The following is a 24403-nucleotide window of genomic DNA, read 5'->3' on the forward strand; positions in this document are numbered from 1 at the left end:
GATGCCTAAATATCTATGCACCATATACATTCTGCAAATGAATCAACCAAGTAAACAAAAATCAATTAGCAATCATTATTTACATCCCTAAACAATTCACACTAGATCCCGAACAATAAAACCATTAACAAATTCACGCCTAGAGCAGAACAATTAAGCCTTTGAAAAAATATAAGTACCGACAAAAATACAACCTTTACAAACCAAGCCTATCCCTGACCTTCCTCAAACACACAATACAATACCAAGGAATACATCTATCTAATTTTAAAATACTTTAAACTCACAATAAAGCATAGCAGCATACACAAAATAATTTAAAACACATCTAATCCAGCTTTTAAAACAACATCATTTCTTACCCTGTACTGTACTGTATGTATATATCTCTCTAGACATATATACATACATACAGTGGCAAGAAATGATATACCACAAAAAAAATAAATACACATGTTAAAAAACCTTTTGAAAAAATTAACAAGTTAAATAAAATACATTTCTTTACTGTAGTTCACTTACCATTACTTGCCCCCACCGACTCCCGTTGCGCAGCTTACTCACGAACCAATCCACGATCAGGAACCCATAAAATAAAAAAACATAAAATAATAAACATTAAACTAAAAATCCAAATCAATCCACGGGTCTTCTATCTGTAATCCATCTTCATCTGTGTTCTTCTTTCTTCTATCTCCTTCCAGCGGGGCGGGCGGGGTCTTCTACCTGTCTGCGGCCACGCCCTGGTCTTCTTTCTTGGCCGGAGGTCCTTCCTCCGCGGCGTCTGGCTTCAAAATGAGACGACATAGGCTTTTAAAGGCCTATGACGTCACATTTTGCGTCATGGTTCCCACGGTCCTGATTGGGCCGTGAAAACAATATGTTTTGTCCGACAAAAAAAAAATGATGACGACACTTAAAGGGAATGAAAGCACAGCCAATCAGAATGGCTTTGCTTCAATTGCCTTTAAGATGACGTCATGAAAAGGCACATGGCCGCCCTCACATGGTATGGTAGCCAATCAGAGCCTGGGAACTTTATCCCTACTCTGATTGGCTCTGGTATACCATGTGTCAGGGGCTTGGGGGAGAAAGGATGTGACGTCAATGAAAACCTGTCACGTGGTACGGTAGCCAATCAGAGTAGGGAACTCCATCCCTACTCTGATTGGTTACTGTACCACGTGACAGGTTTTCATTGACGTCACATCCTTTCTCCCCCAAGCCCCTGACACATGGTATACCAGAGCCAATCAGAGTAGGGATAAAGTTCCCACGCTCTGATTGGCTACCATACCATGTGAGGGCGGCCATGTGCCTTTTCATGACGTCATCTTAAAGGCAATTGAAGCAAAGCCATTCTGATTGGCTGTGCTTTCATTCCCTTTAAGTGACGTCATAATTTTTTTTTTTGTCGGCCAAAACACATGGTTTTCACGGCCCAATCAGGACCGTGGGAACCATGACACAAAATGTGACGTCATAGGCCTTTAAAAGCCTATGTCGTCTCATTTTGAAGCCAGACGCCGCGGAGGAAGGACCTCCGGCCAAGAAAGAAAACCAGGGCGTGGCCGCAGACGGGGAGAAGACCCCGCCCGCCCCGCTGGAAGGAGATAGAAGAAAGAAGAACACAGATGAAGATGGATTACAGATAGAAGACCCGTGGATTGATTTGGATTTTTATTTTAATGTTTATTATTTTATGTTTTTTTATTTTATGGGTTCCTGATCGTGGATTGGTTCGTGAGTAAGCTGCGCAACGGGAGTCGGTGGGGGCAAGTAATGGTAAGTGAACTACAGTAAAGAAATGTATTTTATTTAACTTGTTAATTTTTTCAAAAGGTTTTTTAACATGTGTATTTTTTTTTTTTGTGGTATATCATTTCTTGCCACAGTATGTATGTATATATGTCTAGAGAGATATATACATACAGTACAGTACAGGGTAAGAAATGATGTTGTTTTAAAAGCTGGATTAGATGTGTTTTAAATTATTTTGTGTATGCTGCTATGCTTTATTGTGAGTTTAAAGTATTTTAAAATTAGATAGATGTATTCCTTGGTATTGTATTGTGTGTTTGAGGAATGTCAGGGATAGGCTTGGTTTGTAAAGGTTGTATTTTTGTCGGTACTTATATTTTCTCAAAGGCTTAATTGTTCTGCTCTAGGCGTGAATTTGTTAATGGTTTTATTGTTCGGGATCTAGTGTGAATTGTTTAGGGATGTAAATAATGATTGCTAATTGATTTTTGTTTACTTGGTTGATTAATTTGCAGAATTTATATGGTGCATAGATATTTAGGCATCATTTATATTGGAATGTAAGTTGTTTAAATGGCTTTTCAGAGGTTTAGTGATGATTTAGATTGAGAGATCAGTTATGAATATAAAAGGAAATTGATTTTAATTTAGTGTGTATGTATGGAGAAGTGTTTGGTTGTAGGACAGTGCTTTTGATAACCCTTCTACATTTATTTGTACTGTATATTGGTTTATCATGGGTGTGTATATAACGTGTGTATATATATATATATATATATACTGTATATATCTCTCTCTCTCTCTTTCTCTCTGTCTCTCTGTGTATATATATACAGTATATATATATATAGTTGCATGATGAAGCCACAGTACAAATTCATGGGTGAGGGTGGGTATCGGGCCCGTGTGGCTTAACCCCTTAATCACCTTTGCGGTTATTATCTGATAAGGTGTTTAAGGGGTTAATTGATATCTGAATGTAATTGCAATGTATTGGCTTTTGATTTTTGTTTACTTGGTTGATTCATTTGCAGAATGTATATGGTGCATAGATTTTATGCATCATATATATTGGAATGTGAGGTTTTTCATTGGTTTGTGATGATATACAGTAGATTGTGAGATCAGTTAGGATTTTTAAAGGGAATTGATTTTAATGTAGTGTCTCTATGGAGAAGTGTTTGGTTGTAGGGCAGTATGCTTTTGATAACCCTTCTACATTTATTTGTACTGTATATTGGTTTATCATGGGTGTGTATATAACGTGTGTATATATATATATATATATATATATATATATATATATATATATATATATATATATATACTGTATATCTCTCTCTCTCTCTTTCTCTCTGTCTCTCTGTATATATATACAGTATATATATATAGTTGCATGATGAAGCCACAGTACAAATTCATGGGTGAAGGGTGGGTATCGGTCCTGTGTGGCTTAACCCCTTAATTACCTTTGCGGTTATTATCTGATAAGGTGTTTAAGGGGTTAATTGATATCTGAATGTAATTGCAATGTATTGGCTTTGTATTTGCTATGTATGTTGTGGACAAGACAAGGATTTTGCTGGCAACGGACACTTCGTATTGATGAGGTCAGTAGTACTTTATTTATTTGTATATGCTAGTTAATGTTTTTAATAATGGGCAATTAATCTATTATCCATATCTGGATAATAGTTACTTTGCACATTATTGTACTGTAGGTGTTGGGGGGGAGGGTGTATGTATTGAATGTATAGGCCAGGTTTATTTTTTTTACATTCAGGGTTTGATTCCGTGGTTCTGCGTGGGGCCTATGGAGACCACCTCCGGGTATTCTCGGGTATCCCAAGGGTATCAGGCTGGTGGTTCCACGGGTGACACATGCGGGGATGATGATGTGTGGTCCCACTTCTGTGGGGGCACCGCGGACCCGTAGTCTGCGGGGATGACGATGTGTGGTCCCACTTCTGTGGGGGCACCGCGGACCCATAGTGAGCACCCGTGAGTTCCCCAGACCCCCGAGGGAACCACCCGAGGCCCCGCAGACACCTGTGGGTTTGACCCGGGGCTCCCAGACATCCTTGGGCCTACCGTGGAGACCCAATTGTGGCCCACGGTGACCCAAGGAGACCACCTGGGTGCCATGGTGCTGGCAGGATCCACCAGCAGGCCTCCAGAACCTGTGTAAAAAGGGCTGCTGGTAAACTGTAGGTCTGTCCAGGTGCCCTGCCAGCCCACCGGGGACTAGCGTGGAGCTGCGTTATGAACCCTGTATGTAAAAGGATAAATCTTGTATTTATGGGGGGGGGCACAGGGGGTGAGTAATGTATTTAATAAATATAATGCTGTTTATTGTGGGTCATTGTACTGTTTTTATTGTGGGTACTGGGGGTGGGGTGTTTCCCCAACGGTATGTGGGTAGGCCTCCCTTGTGGGTACTGACTGGGTGGTTAGGCCTCACGGGGGGGGGGTTAGTGTGGGAGGGTATGTAGGCATCCCGAGTGGTGGGTGAGGGTGGGTTAACCCCTTCATGACTGTAGCGGTTAATAACCGCTATGGTGATTAAGGGGTTAGGGGACATTACTTTGGATGTTTTAATTTTTGTCTCTGTTTTGCAGAAGCGGAGGGGCCATGGCCAGGATGGGGGGGGGGAGGGGTAACAGTATGTGGGTAGGGGGTGAGGGTGGTTAGACCTCACAGTATGCACATTGGGTCCCCCCACCTCCCCACATTTACATACACTGCACTGACAGCAATGCAGGGAGGGAGATTTACTGTAACAGAAACATCTCTCTGCCTTCAGTGTAATCTGTTTAAAGACCCCTCCCCCCATCCTAATGTTTCTGTTAAATCTCTCTGCCTTCAGTGTAATCTGTTTAACAGAAACATTAGGGGGGAGGGGGCTTTACATCTCTCTGCCTTCAGTGTAATCTGTTTAACAGAAACATTACGGGGGAGGGGGCTTTAAACAGATTACACTGAAGGCAGGGAGATACAGGGGATGTACTGTATTGTTCATCATGTATTTTGTTTATTGCAATGCTGTGTATAATGTATAAGGTTTTTTACAATTAGATAGATGTAATCCTTGGTATTGTAAGGGTTAGCTTTGGTTTTAAATTGTGTTTTCTGGTTGGTACTTAAAGTATATATTGATTTTTGTTTACTTGATTGGTTAAAATAGTTGACTTGTTTGGAAGTGTTTGTATTTACTGGTACAGTAGCTTGCAATTATATTGTTAACATTCATTTGCAGAATGTATATGGTGCATAGATTTTATGCATCATTTATAAAATGTAAATGCAATGTACTGTGTGGATTGGAATGTTATGTTTTATATTGTAAGATCAGTTAGGATTATTAAATGGATTATTATTATTGTCTGTTTAGAGAAGCGTTATTTGTAGGACAGTATGATTTTGATAACCATTCTACAGTACATGTATTTGTATATTGGTTCATCATGTGTGTGTATATACTGTGTGTATATATATACTGTATATATCTCTAAATATATATATATATATATATATGTATGTATACAGTATATATATATATATACACAGTATATACTGTATATGTATAGGGATTGTTATTATATATATACAGTATATATATACAGTTTATATTTATTTCTCTTCATGTATTTATTTATTTATTTAGATTTATTTATTAATTGTGGGGCTGCTGTGCGTGAATTTTTTTTATTGGGGGTAGCGGGGGTGAGGGGGGTGTTTGGCCCTTAGTGTGAGTTTAGGACTTGCAGCAGTAGCACAATTAATAAATAAATCTAAATAAATAAATAAATGAATATAAATACATTTAAAATACATTTTTATTGATAGTGTAGATGTGCAGAGGGTCTCCGGAGCTGAACCGCGTTGGTTTCAGGTCTGGGGACCCCCTGCTCCCCGAGATACAGGCCCCTTTAGGGGGTGCCGGTATCCCTCTGCTCTGCTTGGTTTACAGGCCGCGATCACGTGATCGGGCCCTTTAAACCAAGCAGAGGGATACCGGCACCTCATAAAGGGGGCTGTATCTCGGGGAGCAGGGGGTCCCCAGACCTGAAACCAGTGCGGTTCAGCTCCGGAGACCCTCTGCACATCTACACTATCAATAAAAATGTATTTCAAATGTATTTATTGTCATTTATTTATTTAGATTTATTTATTTATTTTTTGGCGGCTGCTGTGTGTGAGTTTTTTTTATTGTGGGTAGCGGGGGTGGGTGAATGGGGTATTAGTCCCAACGGTGCTTGTTTAGGGCTTGCGGGGGGGTAGCGGGAGGGCTTAACCCCTTCATGACCGTAGCGGTATTAACTGCTACGGTCGTGAAGGGGTTAAGTGCACCCGCAACCCCCCCGCAAGTCCTAAACTCACACCAAGGGCCAAATACCCCCCTCACCCATCGCCGCTACCCACAATAAAGCAGGCACGGTGGGTTAACCCCTTCATTGCCTTAGCGGCTATCCGCTATGGTAATGAAGCAGCATTTCTGTATTTTTAATAATATTGAGCAGGAGCAGGGGGGGTCCCTGAGCATTAATTTCTGGCTCAGGGAACCCCCTGCTCACTGTACAATATTATTAAAATACAGAAATGCTGCTTCTTTACCATAGCGCATAGCCGCTAAGGTAAAGAACGAGTGTTTATTTATACTGTATACTGTATGTGTTTTATTGATACTGTACATATGCAGAGGGTCTCCAGAGCAGAACCGCACTGGTTTCAGGTCTGGGGACCCCCTGCTCCCCGAGATACAGGCCCCTTTAGGGGGTGCCGGTATCCCTCTGCTCTGCTTGGTTTACAGGCCACGATCCCTTGGGGAGCAGGGGGTTCCCAGACCTGAAACCAACGCGGTTCAGCTCCGGAGACCCCCTGCACATCTACACTATCAATAAAAATGTATTTCAAATAATTTTTAATGTGCGGATGTTTGCGCAGAGAGAGAGCAGCGGATCTCTCTCTGCTGCAAACACATCTCGCCCCCGCCGCCCATACAGTAGTGTATCATTTATGTATGTGCATATACAGTACTGTATGTGTACAGTACTGTATGTTAGGGGTTATAGGGTAGTTGTTATACAGTATATATATATATATACTGTGTATATACAGTACTGTATATATATATATATATATACTGCATTACAATTCATGAATTTATGCTATCTGGTGGACACGCGAAGCATTGAAGCCTATTAATTCCTGATCATTAACATTTAACAGATCAGGCCCCCGTCAGCCAGGCATGAACCGTGGCTGGGAAGGCAAACGCAACGGGGCTTGTCAGAGGTGAGGAGCGGCGCATTCCAGGTATCTGCCAGGTACAAACTGGTCATTTGCTCGAATAAAGTGTGTCGCAGCAGTATGGGTTTCACCCGTCTCCCCTGCCCATCGCCAAACCCACTTCTGGGGTATCGGCAGCAGACAACAGAATTCTTTGGCTACAGAATTCATGGAAAAGACTCCAGCAGAATCTTACCAGGGCAACTTTTAGACAGAAGACACAGGTGGACCGTCACCGTAGGAGCATTCAAGAGTTCAACCCGGGAGACAGGGTGTGGTTGTTTTCAAATAATATTTGCCTCAAGTTTCCCACACTAAAATTAGCACCAAGGTTCATCGGACCCTATTCCATTGTGGAGAAGATCAACCCGATGGCATACCGTCTGCGCCTGCCTCCTTCTATGAGGATTCCGTCGGTGTTTCATGTCTCCCTGCTGAAGCTGGTCATCCAGGAGCCTCGCTTCCCGATTCATCCTCGTCTCCGGCTCCTCTCCTTGTATAGGGCGAAAAGGAGTATGAGGTCCAGTCCATATTGGACTCCAGGATTTCCAGGGGGTCGATAGAGTATCTCGTACACTGGAGGGGCTTTGAACCCAAGAAATGGTCCTGGGTTCCTCGCCACCGTCTTCATGCCCCCAGGCATGTCCGGCACTTCGACGCCAAATATCCGCACAAGCCCTTCCTGAGATGCCCGGAGGTCGCTCCAGAGGGGGTACTGTCAGGATCCATGATCCGTGACACGCTTGGCGCACTCGTCACTTACCCCAACCCGTGTTCGGGCCCCCCACTTTTTCGTCATCCATGACGCTTCTCCTTTTCTTTGGACCAGCTGCCATGCCAGGCGCGCGTGCATCACGCGCGGAGGTTAATACTAGTATCTCCGGTCCCGCCTCCAGACTCTGCCCATGCGGCAAAATGCATCAGTGCATTGTGCGCACACGCGGCGCGCAGTCAGCACACGCACAAGCCGCGTTATCTATCTGCTTCTGGGATCCTCCCCACACCTGTCTCCTGCACCATATCCTCCTATCACACTCACTCTCTCTGGCGCGCCTCCTCCAGCCTGTTGCCTCATTGAATCCTGTGATCTATATATGCTCAGCTGGCCCACTGGCAAATCGGCTGAGCATAAACCTTCCTACTAACGAAGTGTTCACTGCTACCCTTGCCTCCACAGTCTTGTCGTGTACTCTGGTTCCTTGTTCCTCTGTTCCTAACCTTGGCTCTTCTTCTGGACTCGGCTCTTCAAAACTCCTGACCCCGCTACCAATGACAATATGCACCTCTCCAACCCTGACCTCAGCAAAGTACCACAACGATTCGCACCTCTCCAATCCTGACCACGGGTAAAGTACCTTCAACGATCTGCACCTCTCCAACCCCAACAAGTATCTCTCCCCATCCATACCTCTCCAACCCCGACCCGGCTAACTCAACCTATCTAAACTCCAGACGTTCTCACGCGGCTGTGGATTGGTGTTATATACCAATCCCCACCTCGGCCTCGCGGTCACGCCTTGTTTGTGGTGAGCACTCCGTTACACAAGGTTGGGGTTCAGGACACTGTTCCTTCACTGAGAACGGAGGTGGCTGATGCTACGCCAGTCATAAAGAAAGAGGTGCCGGCCCAATCCCCCACTGCCCATTCTACCATCGCCGCCACCTGCCCATAGATCCTTGCCCTAGATAACAAGCACGGTCCCCTGTCCCCTCGGCCACTATCCCCTACGATGACTGTAGCACCAGAACGTACTGTTGGAAAGGTATATGATATGTATATATCTGATGATGCGAATAATGTGTACAGGTGGTGAAATCCTATGTTCAGCGGTTATGTACCGCATTTAAACAGGACACGCTTTGACCTGGAAAGGGGCGATCAGGTAGATCACTGGTGGGAGAATGGCAAGTTTACTCCAGCGCAGGAAGCGGAGATAATGAGGAAACGTAACCAATGTATGGACCAGGGATTACTTGCACCACCAGAGAAGTGGGATGATTTCTATGCTTCCCCCTGGAATAGACCACTATTCTGGGTATTGCCGGGCAGGGTGTGTGGGCAAAATCTTATGAAGAGTAGCCGTGCAGAGAGAGTTCTAGTCCAGCGTTTTATCCATTCCCATGGGTACGATTACCCTTACCCCCAAAGAGCTCATGAGAGCCGCTGAGGCTAGTAGGGATGAGTGTGTAAGGACAGCAGTGATTGAATATATGGCTCCTAAATATAATACAATAGCTGTATTTACGGCAGGACAAGCTGAATATTTGGTTAAGGTCTGGCAGGTGGGACGCAATATTCACCTTGACCGAGTAGAGTACGTTAGTGCGTATGGCAGAAAGAAGTGCTACTCTATCACAGTGCCCGATAAGGACGATAAGCCTGTCCGGAAGCCAGACCCTTACTATTACTATTAATACAGCAGGGGCAGTACTGCAAATTGTAGAGGGAGATACAGCAGGGATATACTGCATATTGAGTTGGGAGGTAATTACAGCAGAAATGGTACTGCACATGGGCGAAAGGTTCTCTTGGTTAAGAGGAACCAGTTATGACACAATTGTAATGTATTGTAATGCTAGGTGTTTTATATTTCTGTGGGCCGGCACAATTATTGATGGTGCATAATTATACTCCTCATGCGGGATCATGAGGAGGATTTTCACCAGAGGGAGGATGTTGCCAAGTGCCCCTGGCCTTCTACTGGCCTCAACACTATAAGTCCTGATAGGAACACTGCCTGCAGTGTTTGGGTTATTCTCTTAAGCAGGACCTAGCCTGCATTTGCAGCCTGGATGGTTACTATGTTGCCTTATCCAGGGGCAGGCCTAAACCAGCAGTTGGAGTGTCATACCTGGGGAGAGTACTGACTGTGTCACATGTATATGGTGTGATGCCTGTCAGTACCTGGACCTGTCCTGTTATGGGGCGGGGTTACAAGCCCTTCCCCGGATATAAAAGCTGACATTCACCCCATTGAGTGTGCTCTGACGTGGATGGTTATAGTGCTGTGTATATCCTTTTCCCTATAAGAGAGTTGAGGAGATTAGGAGGGGCTCTTGGGGCCTCAAGCCCCATGGTTTGCTCCAGGGAAGGAGATGTAATCCTATACATGCAATAAACCTGCCGTCGGGCCCAATATGCTGTGTGGTTATTGGGGAGAAGTATGGCTTGTGGGGACCATCCTGCCATCCGCAGGATCCTTATGGTATGGGGGCGCTGCACAGTAGGAAGTACAAGAAAGCCTGCCCTGTTTTTGCTCCCAAACGCAAATCGTGGAGCAACTCAGACCTCCTGAACCAGCAGGTGAGCGACAGTACCAAGGGACAACACCCATGTAGTGGCCAGATCTTCTGTGGCAGGGGCGAACAGGTGCTACATACACATATAGTAATAGTGGCTAGTTGTGCCTTGACATCCACATGGTGAACTACAAAGCTTCCTCCCATGAATCCTGTATACAATAACATTTGGCTTTTTGCCTCCATGGAACAATTAACAAGTGTCCTAAAGGGGGACTCGAACAAATATATAAATACTTACCTGGATCCCTTGGCTAAACTGGGATATCATGTAATGAGATGACTGTGATTGATAATTCCATATACAGTGGCGGCCGAGCTGAGTATACAGCGGCCGCCACCGCGATGTGGGGAAATGTGCGGGCAGACGGCGGCTTGTTGTGGTTTTTCCCTAGTGCGTGCCGCGCATCAATGTGGGCGCCGGTCACACGTGCGAGGGTTCCCCGGCATCCCCGAAGGCTGCAGAGGAAGCAGGGGTAAGGGGGCAGCTGCGCAAAGCAGAGGAGCAGCCAGGGGGTCGGAAGGGGAGGGGAACAGCATTCAAATTTTGCACGCGGGGAGGGGAAGATGCAGCTGGCGCGCGGCCAAGTTTGGCGCCAGCCGAAAAAAAGCCCCGGTCAATTACGGGCAAATGTTAGATTAAGATGTGCCGCAGCAGTATATATATTTATTATTGTACCCATCAAATTGGACTCAGAAGTCACCTCAAAAATAACACCCTCTCAATACCTTCTTGTGAACCTAGATTCAAAATATCTAAACCTGTCAGACCCACATTTGTAATAAACAATGACACAGCTCTATTTAGCTATTTACCAGGGGCTTGACAGTTCTAAAAATATAACTATTTAAAGTGGATCACTTCTGACCAAATAATCACCGAATTGGAAAAAGCAAAACCTTACTTGGGCCAAATTAAGATTGTCTAACCCCTAAATCATTACCTCCCACATGTATGACTTTCGGATTACTTTTTAAATCCCACAACCAGGGTAAAAAATCCACCCACTTAAAACAGCTATGACCAAACCATGCTGCTGATACATCACTACTTGACAGGTCCACATTGTTTCCAGCCCAGCGAACAAATAAGAATCTCACAATCTATATTAACTTTTAATAACCCGGGAAAATATAAAACAATTAAAATGAAATACAACTCAAGTTTGATACCGCAGTTAAAACATTTGGATTCCCATGTACAGTACCAATCCGTTTGATAACTTTTACATCTAACCCTAATCTCTCTGCTCCTATTACAAAATAATGAGAACCCATTAAGCCTCAATTTGTCCATACCTAACTTAAAAAACCTTAATGAACTGACATTTTGATGAAGGGTTCTTTTGATATGCATTAAAAAGAACTCTGGCAGTGAGGCCTAATATTCATATATTTTAATTGACCCCACTGGACAAACCAAGCTACCATCTGCTTTTGATAGTGCTACATACTGTACACACCCCTCCTCTTTGATCAATTTTTGATTTATTGATTAGTCAGCATACCTCATTCACCTTAGCCCACAGCTTGTTGAATCCTAAACCCTCTTTGCCATGTTTATTTGCTGCTACTAATTCGCTCACTCTTAAGCAAAAAACAGCAATGGATAAGCTGCTTTAAATAACATTGCCTCATACGTTGTAAAACAGAAATCTTCCAACACTTCAGTGTGGATAACTTTTCTAACATTTCAATCGTAATAGATCTTCTCATATCCTTAACATAATTATGTCTTCTGAAACATTTTAGAGACCTGCTTAACCATAAAACCTTTTGTCACATCTTGATAATTGAAAAGTTTACTGAAAAAGGACTAAGGCTGAGTCCGTAGAGGGGGAAGCCACGCTCCTCCGCACTGACGCTGAGGCTCGCCTGCTCAGTCAGGAGCGATTCCATGGACTGGCAGGCGAGCCAGCGTGCGCGATCGGGAGGCGGGGGAGGCGGGCAGTGATGTCGCTGGGCCAATAGCCCGTGAAGCGCCGACGTCAACGTCACGGCATCGACATCATGACGCTGCTTCACGCTGATTGGGTGTTTTCAGCCGACAGCGCGCAGAGAAACAGGTTCTGCTGTCGGCTGAAAATCCCAGCGCCTCAGCATGCCTGCGGACGCTCGCGGGAGCCCCCTCTCAAGACATCCTCATTGAGCTGAAATACCATCATGCATTCTTTTATTAATGCAGTTCATAAAAACTCTTTCCACTGATCCACTAACCCTTCCGAAACAGAACTTCATCCCATTTATTCCATACTTTAACATAACTCTAAGTAGCTGGTGCTAACAATCTCTCTTCACCAATCGCTTACTACGACACTTCCTCCCATAAGAAAGCTGGACAAACGCTGTCTCCCTTGTTATTAATGCAACGCATATAAGAAATGACTGTGACTGATAAATGCCTATCCAATTTTTTTTATTACTGTATCCCTTTATTTAAAAAAAATGAATAAAAATTAAGTTTAAAAATCAACAACTTGACACAGAACTTCATTTTATTATGCAATCACTCATCCTGGAGAACCCATAACAAAGAGCAGCTCTGGGTTTTAAGGATTTTGGAAAATTAATAAATGATGATACTCAAAAAGACACATTTGAATGGGATAATATTTGATACAAATCCTTTGTGGTTTAATTGTATTTCTGTTTGTTATCTCTGAATTGTGTCTGTACTCCTTATATTGTCTGTTCATACTACAAATGTATGTTCAATGCTATACATAAATGAACTAAAAATAGTAATATTAATCTTTAGCATCTCCTGGAAATATGATGCAACATTTCTGTCAGTCCTGTTATATTTACAGACTCGGTCACTGATGCTATTACAGAACCCTGACACAACTATTTTCTACCATACGTTGATTCTGTACCATTGTAACTAGGATTTTTCTCCATGGTGACAGTTCAGTGTTTTTATTTCCATTAGCCTAGTTCTTTCTAAAGCAATAGTGTTAGATTATTTATAAAAATAATAAAAAAGTCAATATATCCTGTTCAGTTCTATTTCTATGTGAGATAAGGAGGGCAAGTAACCATCTCCTCTTTTTCCTACTTCCTTCCTTATTAAAGTACATTAGCTGCTTCCGTGACATTCTTTACTAAACACGTAGTGTACTCAATATAGCAACACAGTTTACTAATGTAATTCATTTGACAAGGTGAGTATTTAAGTAAAGTGTGTGCATTCATTAACACACCTTCTATAGCAAAAATATCAAAGTAAAAAATGTCAGTAACAAAGTACTATAAAAGCAGTAATAATTGCAACAGATTCCAAAACTGAGCTGAGAAGTAGTGAAGTTCACACACAGAGAGAAATATCTGCTGTCTTTGTCTAAGGTTATCTCGGAGCAGTTTCCTCAGGAAGCTGACTAAGATTTATCAAAGAGTAAACCCGGCCTGTGATATTATGATACAATTGTTTTATAGCTTCCTTGTCACATTAATGTTGCTAATGGTTTTGCTGTTCAATATGGCAAGGTAATCATTTCCATCTTATTTTGGATATTAACAACCCTGCAAAACCTTTTTTACACTAATCTGTATAACATAATACCTGATTCCATATTAAATAAATAAACAACACACTAAAATAAAACAAACACACATGTTGTATACACAATGTACAGAGTATGTTTTAGTACAAACATGTTTGGCATCTTAATGTCTAATTGGCAGCGCTGAAGGAAAATATGTCAGGTTTTACATATTTATGACAAAACAAAAGTATTTTGAAAATTATTAGCAGATGTTGGCAAGTAAATAATAGTTACTAGTTAGGTTGTTTATTTTTTTAACCGTTATTATGTTATTTTCCGCTTCAATTTCCAACTTGTACAAGCTAATTTTTTCATATAAGAAAATGATATATAATTATTTTAGGGGGCTATTTGTTTACTTGTACATTAAAATTTCAGTGCAAATAAGTTATACATATAAAAAATTGTACATAAAATATATGAAATATAATACATATTGTATAACGCATAATTTGTTGTTTGAAATTATTTTTGAAAACCTGATTAATACAATCTAAATTGAAATTCTGAGTATTTAAAAAAAGTGTATAACTATTATTAGTAAATATTAATTATTAGTGTAATAGTAACTACTATATAACAATTAACTGTGAAAATTATCAATTTTGTTGACCGACAGATACAGCAGATGTACAGTATTGTCACGTTTTCCTCAAGGAAACTGCAAGTGAAACACAGCTTGACCACTGCCAGAACGCGGATTCCCACTGATTACCCATCCGGATCAGGGGAGAATTAAACATGCAGGAGATACCGGCACCCCATACCAGGGCCTGTAACTCAGGAAGCAGGAGGTCACCGGAGCTGAAATTAATGCTCTGGAGACTTCCTGCTTCATTCCTATATAATTAAAATAAAACACAAACATTGCGATCGCCTGCACAGCTCTTCCAGACTGGTGCAGCCTGTTAGGATTAACACAGCGGGAGCCCCATTCAGGAGTAGGGATATGTATATAGTCTAACACTTGAGCTGTGTCACATACATATTTGGGTTGATACATAGCAACTATATTCTGCGCTATCACAAATAAAGTGTCTTTTACAGTTTGCACCACGTTGAACTTCGCTTATGATTTTGACACTTTTCATTGATTTTGTGGACATAGAAGCAGCTGGCAAATTGTGATCTTAGTTTATAAACGCACACAAGCACAATTGAAATTGAGTTTGACATGCCCCAATTTTGGGACGAAAAAAGCTATTTGGGATGCCATGTACATATGTCCTTATCTGGGTTATTAACTACACTGCGATAGTGCCCAGATCAGCACTGTAGCAGTTTAATGAATAGCTCCTTTGGTCCATATTTACAAATCAGTGCTATGCCATAAGACACTTTCCTTCATCAAACACAACTTACAGCCTACATACTTGTAGGACTTTTTCTATTTACTAAAAGATAACATTAACCTAAGTTCATGAGTTTTCTCATATATAGTGAAAAGTTAACATAATTAATAGGAAAACTATGCCCAACATGTCTTAGTATTTATATTGCTATAAGAGTTATAAAAATCTATGCGCGTTTTGATAATTTAACCTTTTGGGAGCCGGAGGGGTAGCAACACTAGTGCCACAGGCCCTCCAGCCAATGACGATCATGTGACCGCCCCTCGGAGGAGTCCTCTTACATTCCACTGTGTCTCAGATCATGTTCTGTGCTCCATAGGAGAAAAGAAGCACAAAAGGGCATGACGTAGCCACTTACTGTATTAGTATAATATTTAGCCTATTACAAGACTTGTTAATATTATGAAATCAGAAAAGGGGCACTTATGGTATACCAACACATGTTTGCCTGGGTGTAGCTTCAGGCAGAAATTCAAACAATAATAAACAAACTAAAACATTAAGGAAAAGTAATTATTTTCTTCCTGCACTGGGATCTTGTCAAGACAACCAGGCCACGGTGGTACACCAAACAATGAAAAAACCCCACTAAAAAAATGTGTAGATTTGCAATGCCACTACAAAATGTCTATCCATTAAAGAAAGATATAGAAAAGAGAAGATAGCAAAATAAACAAGACAATAAAAAAGAGGTAATTAAACCATTCAGTAAATAATACCTGTTTTGGCAGGACTCCGTTGTAAAAGGAAATTGCAAGAAATAAGAAAGGAGGGATCAATATACAGACATACTGTTATGAACATTGGTTTACCTGAAGCCATGTTATGAAATGTTCAAAAACATTAGTTATACTGTACAGTAGGTACAGTAGGTGCCATATTCTGTTGGAGACTGCATGCAATTGTGGCCTTGGGAAGTCCCAAATAAACTGCATCTATACAAGTTCTAGTAACTGTATTAGTCCAGGAGAAATGTAGATTATGTGTAGGTTATGATACCTTTTAGGTGTCCAACATTAGAATTCTCCACTTTGAGTACACTTGCAGAAAAAAAACCTATGGGATTTTGAAGCACAATATATTTTAATCGATGAAGAACTCTGTCATAACTTACACTGAATGTACATTTGAAGTTGCAAAGATAAAACTTTAGGTCTTGCACTTTCCATGGTGAAAAAAGCTTACTAATGTAATTTAAACGAAAGCCAACTCCCAAATCAACACCTAATGGGTGATATTTCAATGCAAATTTAGAGCAAAATGTATGTCATGATTTTCATTGTATCTCTTTTTGCATGAATTTATTAAGATTGTTGCTCAAAGTTGTCTGGCATGTGGCATATATGTGGTTATTCTGGGAATTTAGGGACATAGTGAAGTTATATGACACAGATTATAATATGTATCAAATTCTATTTTTATCTTGTACTGTAATAGTTTAAAACCATCAGCATACTATGCGGTTTGAGGCTGAGGTTGGCTAACAATTTGCATCACATATTGCAGTAATTCCCAACAGCAGGCACTTCCAAAGTTGCTCCCCACAATGCTTTGTATCCACAGTGGCAAAGCATTGTGAGGTAGGACTTTGGAAGCTCTGTCAGTGATTCACAGCTACTGTATACCACCCATGCTGTCTGTACACACTGAGGTGCAGTTTGGGGTCTTATTAAGTTTCTGTTCCCCCCACAAGCTCAAAGCACTATAAAATGTGGAATTGGTCAAACAGTTTTGATAACAATAGATACGATTTATTAATTAGGTGTTTGCAGAACAAATATTTTGTATCAGGTGGGGCACAATGTAAAAAATGTTGGGAACGGACAATGGAGGAATGCATCAACACACTTTCTATTTGCACATTTCTTTACATTGATACATCATTATCCCAAAGTCAGGCAGACTATTCATAAGATTCTATCCTAGATGCATCTTGCTACATTTCCACAATAGGTTATGGGAGGTAACACGTCATTACCATTTACCCATCAGTTAAATACAAGGCATTTTTCTTCAGAGATGAAAAATAGCCAAATCAAAGATAAGAAAAACAGGAATTCCATTATGCAACAGTAAGATACTGTAGCATAGTTTGTTAAAACCAGAGATAGAGTCAATTAAATTCTTATGTAGCATGTGGGGGAAGAGGGAATGTTTGAAGAGAGGAATGTGCCAGACATCAAGAGAGAGATTAAAGGACATGTTTTGTGGCATTGCGACAGTATATGAGAGGGAGATGACGAGATGGTTGTCAAGGACTCCAGGGAGAGAGAAACTGTAAACTTCATCCACAGTGACCATGGGAGCAGGAGTCACTATTTACTATTAAATGTTACAATCTAAAGAAAGTTATCTTTCAAGTGTTACAATGTAGGTAAACATTACTTTCTAGTAGAAACATATCAGCACATTCTTTCATTTAGGATGTACATTGTTGAGCATGCATACATTTGAATTATATAACACCTGTGCTGCCTAAGGGGTCAGCGGCGCATTGTAAAGCAGGAGATTGATGATCCTCCTGATGTTTATAAGGTCAAGATCAAGTTCTGCATTTTTAAAAAGTGTACTTATCCCACTCACCCCTTTATCTTCCCTTGCTTTACCCATAATCTATGTCTGTTTAATGCTTACTATCTGTCATTACAACCCCTATTAGTACTTAATGCCTACATTTTAAAATGTTTACTTATTACATTTACAACCAGCACAACAATTGTTCAAATAAATAGTTTTATTTTTTTACAAATACTTTATTGTTTTACAACTATGTATTATTAATCATTTGTAAATTAATTTATTTGTTATGATTAGTGTGCTTATATGAGTAACATCTATAGTGTAGATAGTGAAAAGGTTAATAAAATAATAATTATCATAACCTTACAGATGTAACAAGGGTTTTGCTCCTGCTAGCACATTATGGTGACGTTATGATATTCTGCATTATCACTGCTATTGAATTCAGTGGAAACTCTGTGATAGTCTGCATTTTAACATTATATTCTGTGTTATCAGTCACTGCTACAATGCTTGCTACTGTACATCTCTAGTTCATCCTAAAGCAAGAATGAATCCTCTGATGGGAAGCAATGCTCTGCTATGAAAAACAGGAATAGGTGTTATCTCCTCATAACCACACAATCTGGAATCTAATCACAGGTACCACTGAATCATTGTAGGTTGTATACATTATACTAATGCGTTAAACAACTAAAGATTGTCCTTTTTTCCCTAGGTGGTCTCCCTTGTCCTGTTATCCTGTGGGACTCCTCTTTATCTCTAGAAGATAACAACACAGGATCCTCTGCTAAACTGAAGTGGGGAACCTACCAGCAGATTCTTAAGCAGAAATGCTGGCTGAATGGCAAACCACCCAAAGCTGAATTGGGTTGCACAGATATTCATCACAATGAATGGTCTAAGATGGCACTTTTTGATTTTCTTCTACAAGTAAGAAACTTAAAATATATAGATTTGTTTTTAAACATCATACAAAATATTTATATATATTTTTTAATTGAGTTAGGTATTCATAAAAAAAACACTCCTCATGCCAATGTAAATATGAAAGCTGCATCTTTATGTAAACCCTTCCAAATCAAATACATGCCATCTCCAATGCAAGTTGGCACTATCCTTCACCTTTTTTTTTACTTTGGATTAATTAGTCACAGAAATTGATGTCCATTTCAAAATGTCAGTGTGTAGTTGGCTTGATTTTTTTTTTTATAGATGGCTGTTTTTATGTGAAGTAAATATGCACATTTCATTTTATTTCTGACATGGGGAGCCTTAATATGGATTGTAACAGGCTGCACATCAAGGGAGTTCTCAGAATCTATTGATTGCTTCACACTTCAAATAACCATAGTAACAGTGGTTTCTACTGTGCAAAACAACTACAGTTAAAAGCTGTATTTGAATTAAAAAGCTGTACTACAAAAAAGCTATCGCAAGTATCAAAAGAAATAGGTAGCTTCTGTTAATCATGTTATTATCATGTGACACCCTGACATATATACACTTTAACATGGAACATTGTTGTGTCTTAAATACAGAAGTTCTCCACTTACACTGTATGTACTCTTTATACATTGATTTGCAGTATTGAGACACTGGGTTTCTATTTTCTGTACCATAGAATACAGTAATTGTGGAGGAAGAATTTAGTGGATAAAAATAGAATGTGTCACCAGTGTAATGACTCCTTTTGTGACCATGCTATGTTTGGAATCTAATATAAAGTCATGTGAGGATTATATTGATCCCAAACATAGTAGCCGCCTTTTGGAAATAGTTTACTGTGTGGCACGGTTTGAAATATGTATTCTTTCATCTCGGTATATTAATAGGTGCCTGTTTCTTACCTTATAGAGAGCAACAAAAAAACTAAGAGAAACATAGAGTAATCATTTTTTTTTTATCCTAGGCCAAAATAACCTCAGTGAAGCAAATCGTGACTAATGTCATGTTCTTAAAAAAATTAAATCAGAGGCAGTCCTGACAGAGATGAATGAAGCCAGTATATTGTAGTACTGTAAAGAAATGAGTAACTTGTTTTTGTTGTTACAAAAGTGATTTCAACCACTAAGATCTTTCATGATTCTTGAAAATGGCAAAACCTTGCAAGTTAGAACTAGGATAGTATAAATTATGCAGTACGTTTACACAAACTGATTTAATTGCACATTTGTGTTCTATTCATTTGTCATATTTTGGTGCATTTTTTTTTACAGACAATACATAAGCCTATACTGTATATGGTCACAAAGCAGTGTTATTCCGTATGTCACAGTTTGGCACCGGAAGACCAATCCTTCTAAAGGAGTCTTCTGGCAGCAGAACATTTATCGCATAGCACTGCTTAGAAAATATGTACCATAATTTAGTATGGAAGTCAATATAAATCAATCTATAATTCTTTAGCAAATAAACTATTTTGTACATATTTATCATTTTTGTTTCTGTGCAACTTTACAGTAACCCATAAAAAAAATGATAAATTTGGCAACATTTTTGTAATTAATGATCCAGAAGCAGAATTAACAAAACTCTGATACACGTATTAATGTAAATGTTCAAAACATAGATTTGCATTCTCAAACGGCTACTTTTCATCTCCGTCTTTCAAAAATAGAAATGAGATGTTTTACTGTACAACATGGAAATATTTTGATCCCTGTTTATCATCACTGAAGCTGCTAAATATTTAAATATTGAGTTGCATATTTTCAGAATTCAAAGTCTTAATTTTGGCATGATGTATTGTATAGAAATTTGAAAGGATACGTGTCAAGAAAAAAATTAAGCAACCAATTAAGTTATCATATATAAATATAAGTATATATTTTTTAAATTGGACAAAAATTAGTCGATATTCTTAAAATAGAAAAAAATCATTAACCACACATCAATATATATATATATATATAAAAAGTCAACAAACAGTGAATAGAAAAGATATAAAAAAAATAATAAAGTCCTAATATAAAAAAAGATATATAGTACCAGGTTGACAAATAGGCAAAAAGAGACTATGTTTCGGACAGAAAAGCAGCCCTTTATCCACTTGAACAGTGTATCCTTTATTTATTTTTATCTTTTTGCAGTTTTTGTACGTGTATTGTATTTTATTTATGCTGAGATCAGTAGTGTATAGTCTTGATTTTCATCATTTACTGTATCTTCTGATTTCAATCCTCTTAACTAAATTAACTGAAGCGTTTAGATAACATTCAAGCCCAGAAAAACTATAAAATATTCCAGGCTTCTCCCTCCTATTTATCCCAATGCTAACTCAATGACAAGGAGGTCTAATATTGGATTCAAAATAGAGATAATATGATCAGTTCATAGTTATTGCTTCAAATAGTGTTAAACATATACACTTTGTTTTGTCTGCCGAGTGTACTTTTTAGTGCCCTCTGTCCCTCTAATAGAACTTGACATTAAAGGCACCAGGTATGTGTAAATGTGGAACACGTGTCAACAGTTGCAGCACTACCTCAACTACGAGCAGCATTCCCGGGGAGCAGTAAATGCTTGTTAACGTTAGCAAACCACATACAGAATAGTCTACGTATTTGCTGCAGTATATGGTTGAAAAACATCCTTTTGAAACCAACCAGATTGATTTATGAGGTATTAAATTGCACCTGTCATAGCCACATATAAGTATGAACATAGCTAAGTAAAGAGTAGAGATTTATTAACTAATGAATTATTGTTACCTGTGTATAGTCAAGTTAATGCCAACACACTAAAAAATATGATTGGAAATTCCTTGTCTGTGATTTTAGCTTCTCTATCATTCTTTTCTGGAAGCTGGTATGCTGCTTCAACTCATCATTAATCAGTTAAATCAGTAATAAATGTTTTTCAAAGACCCTATAGATAAAATTAAGATCATGACCATTTATTTAACAATTCAAGTAGCAGTTACAGTTTGGGTGGATTCGCCATTTATGAGACTGATCCGCTGAAATCCAGAGGAACCAGCCGACCCGCAGCAGATCCAAATCCGGCCAACATTTTTTGCCCATCTCTAGGCCGTAGAAATGGCTATTACAATGCTTAATTCAGAAGGTGTGTTTTTAGGTTTGATTTAAAGGTGGTGAGAGAAGGTGCATAGCACATACAGTTTGACAAAGTTCTGCAGACAAGGGGCAGTGAGAGTAAAAGCTTAACAGTGACAGAAGTAGAGGTGGAAGGGATGATAAAGAGACTATTATGAGCAGGGCTGCAGACAGATTTCCACGGATCCAGGACTAGAGCTATGATCTGACCTGTGTCCCCCCTCACCCTGTGGCGGCAGTCTTGCGAGTGCCCCATTTCACATCTTGTAAGCCCCCTTCTTTATTCCCCCCCCCCACTCATCTCACTCTTACCCCATCTCTTCCTCACTGACCCCCCTCTTTAACCCTTCTCTCCTCCACCCCCTCCATAAATTACGCCACTCACTCACTCTCGCTTCTTGAATCCCCCCTCCTCACACTTATTCCTCCCTCCCCCGCCAAACACACAATCCCAGACACAATAATTATATACAAAATAAACCCTCCCCCCCCAAATAAATAAAAAAAACTCCACCCCTAATATATCCAACCCCCACACCTCCTAAATACATACACAAAAATCCCACCCCCCCAAATACATAAAAAAACAAATACATAGAACCCCCGCACACCCAAATACATACAACCCCCCAAATACATACACTCACCAAATACATATAAAGAACCACCCCTAAATACATATAACCCCCAAATAAATACACCCCCAATACATGCACCCCCCCCAAATACATTTACATGCACCACCCCAAATACATAAAAAACAAACAAATACATAACACCCCCCAAAATCCATATACCCCAAATAGATACACACACACACCCCAAATACATACACACCCTCAAATATATACAACCTCCCAACGCCAAATACACACACCACCAAATACATAAAAAACTAAACTAATACATACAACCCCCAAAATACATTAAAAACACCCCCAAATACGTACACAAAAAGACCTACAGACTTACCTACCTTGGGGATGGTCTCAGGCCACTGGTCGGGCCCAATGTTTTTGCCCGGCTGGCGGTCCTCTCGTTCCCACCGGGCCTGGCTCTCCCAGGCTGTGGGCTTCCCTCACTGACACTAACACTGTCCCACGCTGAGCTTCTGATGCCAGTGCAAGCCGGGCCTCTCTCTCATGCAAGTGCACACCTGAATCTGGCACGGCATGCGGCAATGTCAGAGAGACCCGGCGCGTGTTCACATCAGAGGCTCGGCATGGGACTGTGTCAGTAAGGGAGGCCCACAGCTGGGGAGAGCCAGAGACCGGCAGCAAAGGGAGGTCCGGCAGCCAGGCAAAGAAGCAACTGCTTTGTTTAGTCACTGGTCCCCCCGCAGCCACAGGGCCCTGGACACTTGTTCTGGCTCTCCCCCCCTGTCGGCAGCCCTAATTAAGAGCAGAGAGCAGGAGACAAGCATGGGCATAGTGACAAATCAAAGCCGATATATAGGGAGAAGCAGATGAGGGGATAGGTAAGAATGAGAACTTTGTAGGTGTTTCGAAACGTGATGGTAAGTTAGGAGAGGGATGTAGGGGGAAATGAGCAGGGGCTGTTCCAGGATAAATAGAAATAATTTTTACTGCAGAATTGTGGATAGATTGCAAAGACAGAATTGTGAGGCAAGGAGGCCTGATTGTAGGTGATTAAAAGAATCCCTGATGGGAGAAAACTATGACATGCATTAGAGTTTTTGAAAGAGGACATGATTAATCTTGGCAATGTTATGGAGGAAGACGCTACACGTTTTATCCACAGCATGGATATGAATGGAGAAGTAAAAGTAGGAGTCAAATATCACACATAGGAAAGGTGTTTTGGTGACAGGATAGATGGTGATTTAGTTTACTGTTATATTGGGCCAGGGTTAGGAGGAATTATAAGGAGTTCAGTTTTAGACATACTGATTTTAAGGTGGCATGGCACCATCCACAAGTATACAGTATAGCCAAGAGGTAATCAGAGTGAGGTTAGGGGTGGGTAAATATATATCTGAGACAGAAAATTAGCAGTAGGATAGGTATGATGAGAACCAGGATAGAACTTTGTTATGGATAACAAAAAAGTACAGAATCTGAAGGAGGAGAGAGTCATCAACAGTTTGGAAAATGGCAGAGAGATAGGTAAGATAAGCAGAGAAATATGCACGTATGGTCAAGGGTGTTGTTTTTGATAATAGGTGTGACAACGTCATGCTTTAATGAAGAGAGGAAAGTGCCAGAGGATAGAGATGTGTTAAAGATAAGGATGAGAGTGGGAACTAGGACAAAAGCATGAGATCTGATAAGGTGTGAAGGAATGTGATTGAGAGGGCAAGTTGTAGAGGGAGAAGAGAAGATCAGCTGGGAAACTTCCAGCACTGTAATAGGCGAAAAAGATTAGAGTGGGAAAATAAAGTTTGTGTAGAAGCAGAGACGAGGAGGGAGGAACAGAAGGAATTGCACTATGGATAGTATCCACCTTTCCTTTAACGTGGTTTTCAAAGGCTTGAGTAGAAGTTAAGGAAGGGAAGTGCGAGGAGGTTGGAGAAGGTCAGAGGAGGGAGTCAAAAGCAGAGAAAAGACGACGTGGATTG

At 40.4% G+C, this 24403-nt stretch overlaps 1 protein-coding gene across 1 annotated transcript in view; it reads left to right on the top strand.

Moving 5' to 3' along the window:
• The window catches only part of GASK1B (golgi associated kinase 1B), a 44028-nt gene that overhangs the window by 15282 nt on the left and 4343 nt on the right, over positions 1 to 24403 (top strand). The window contains exon 2 of the mRNA XM_075612520.1: positions 18486 to 18700. Within this exon, the coding sequence (XP_075468635.1) occupies positions 18486 to 18700 (215 nt within the window). The remainder of the gene's footprint in view (positions 1 to 18485; positions 18701 to 24403) is intronic.

This window comes from Ascaphus truei, chromosome 1, assembly GCF_040206685.1.
Source record: "Ascaphus truei isolate aAscTru1 chromosome 1, aAscTru1.hap1, whole genome shotgun sequence".
Lineage (NCBI taxonomy): Eukaryota > Metazoa > Chordata > Amphibia > Anura > Ascaphidae > Ascaphus > Ascaphus truei.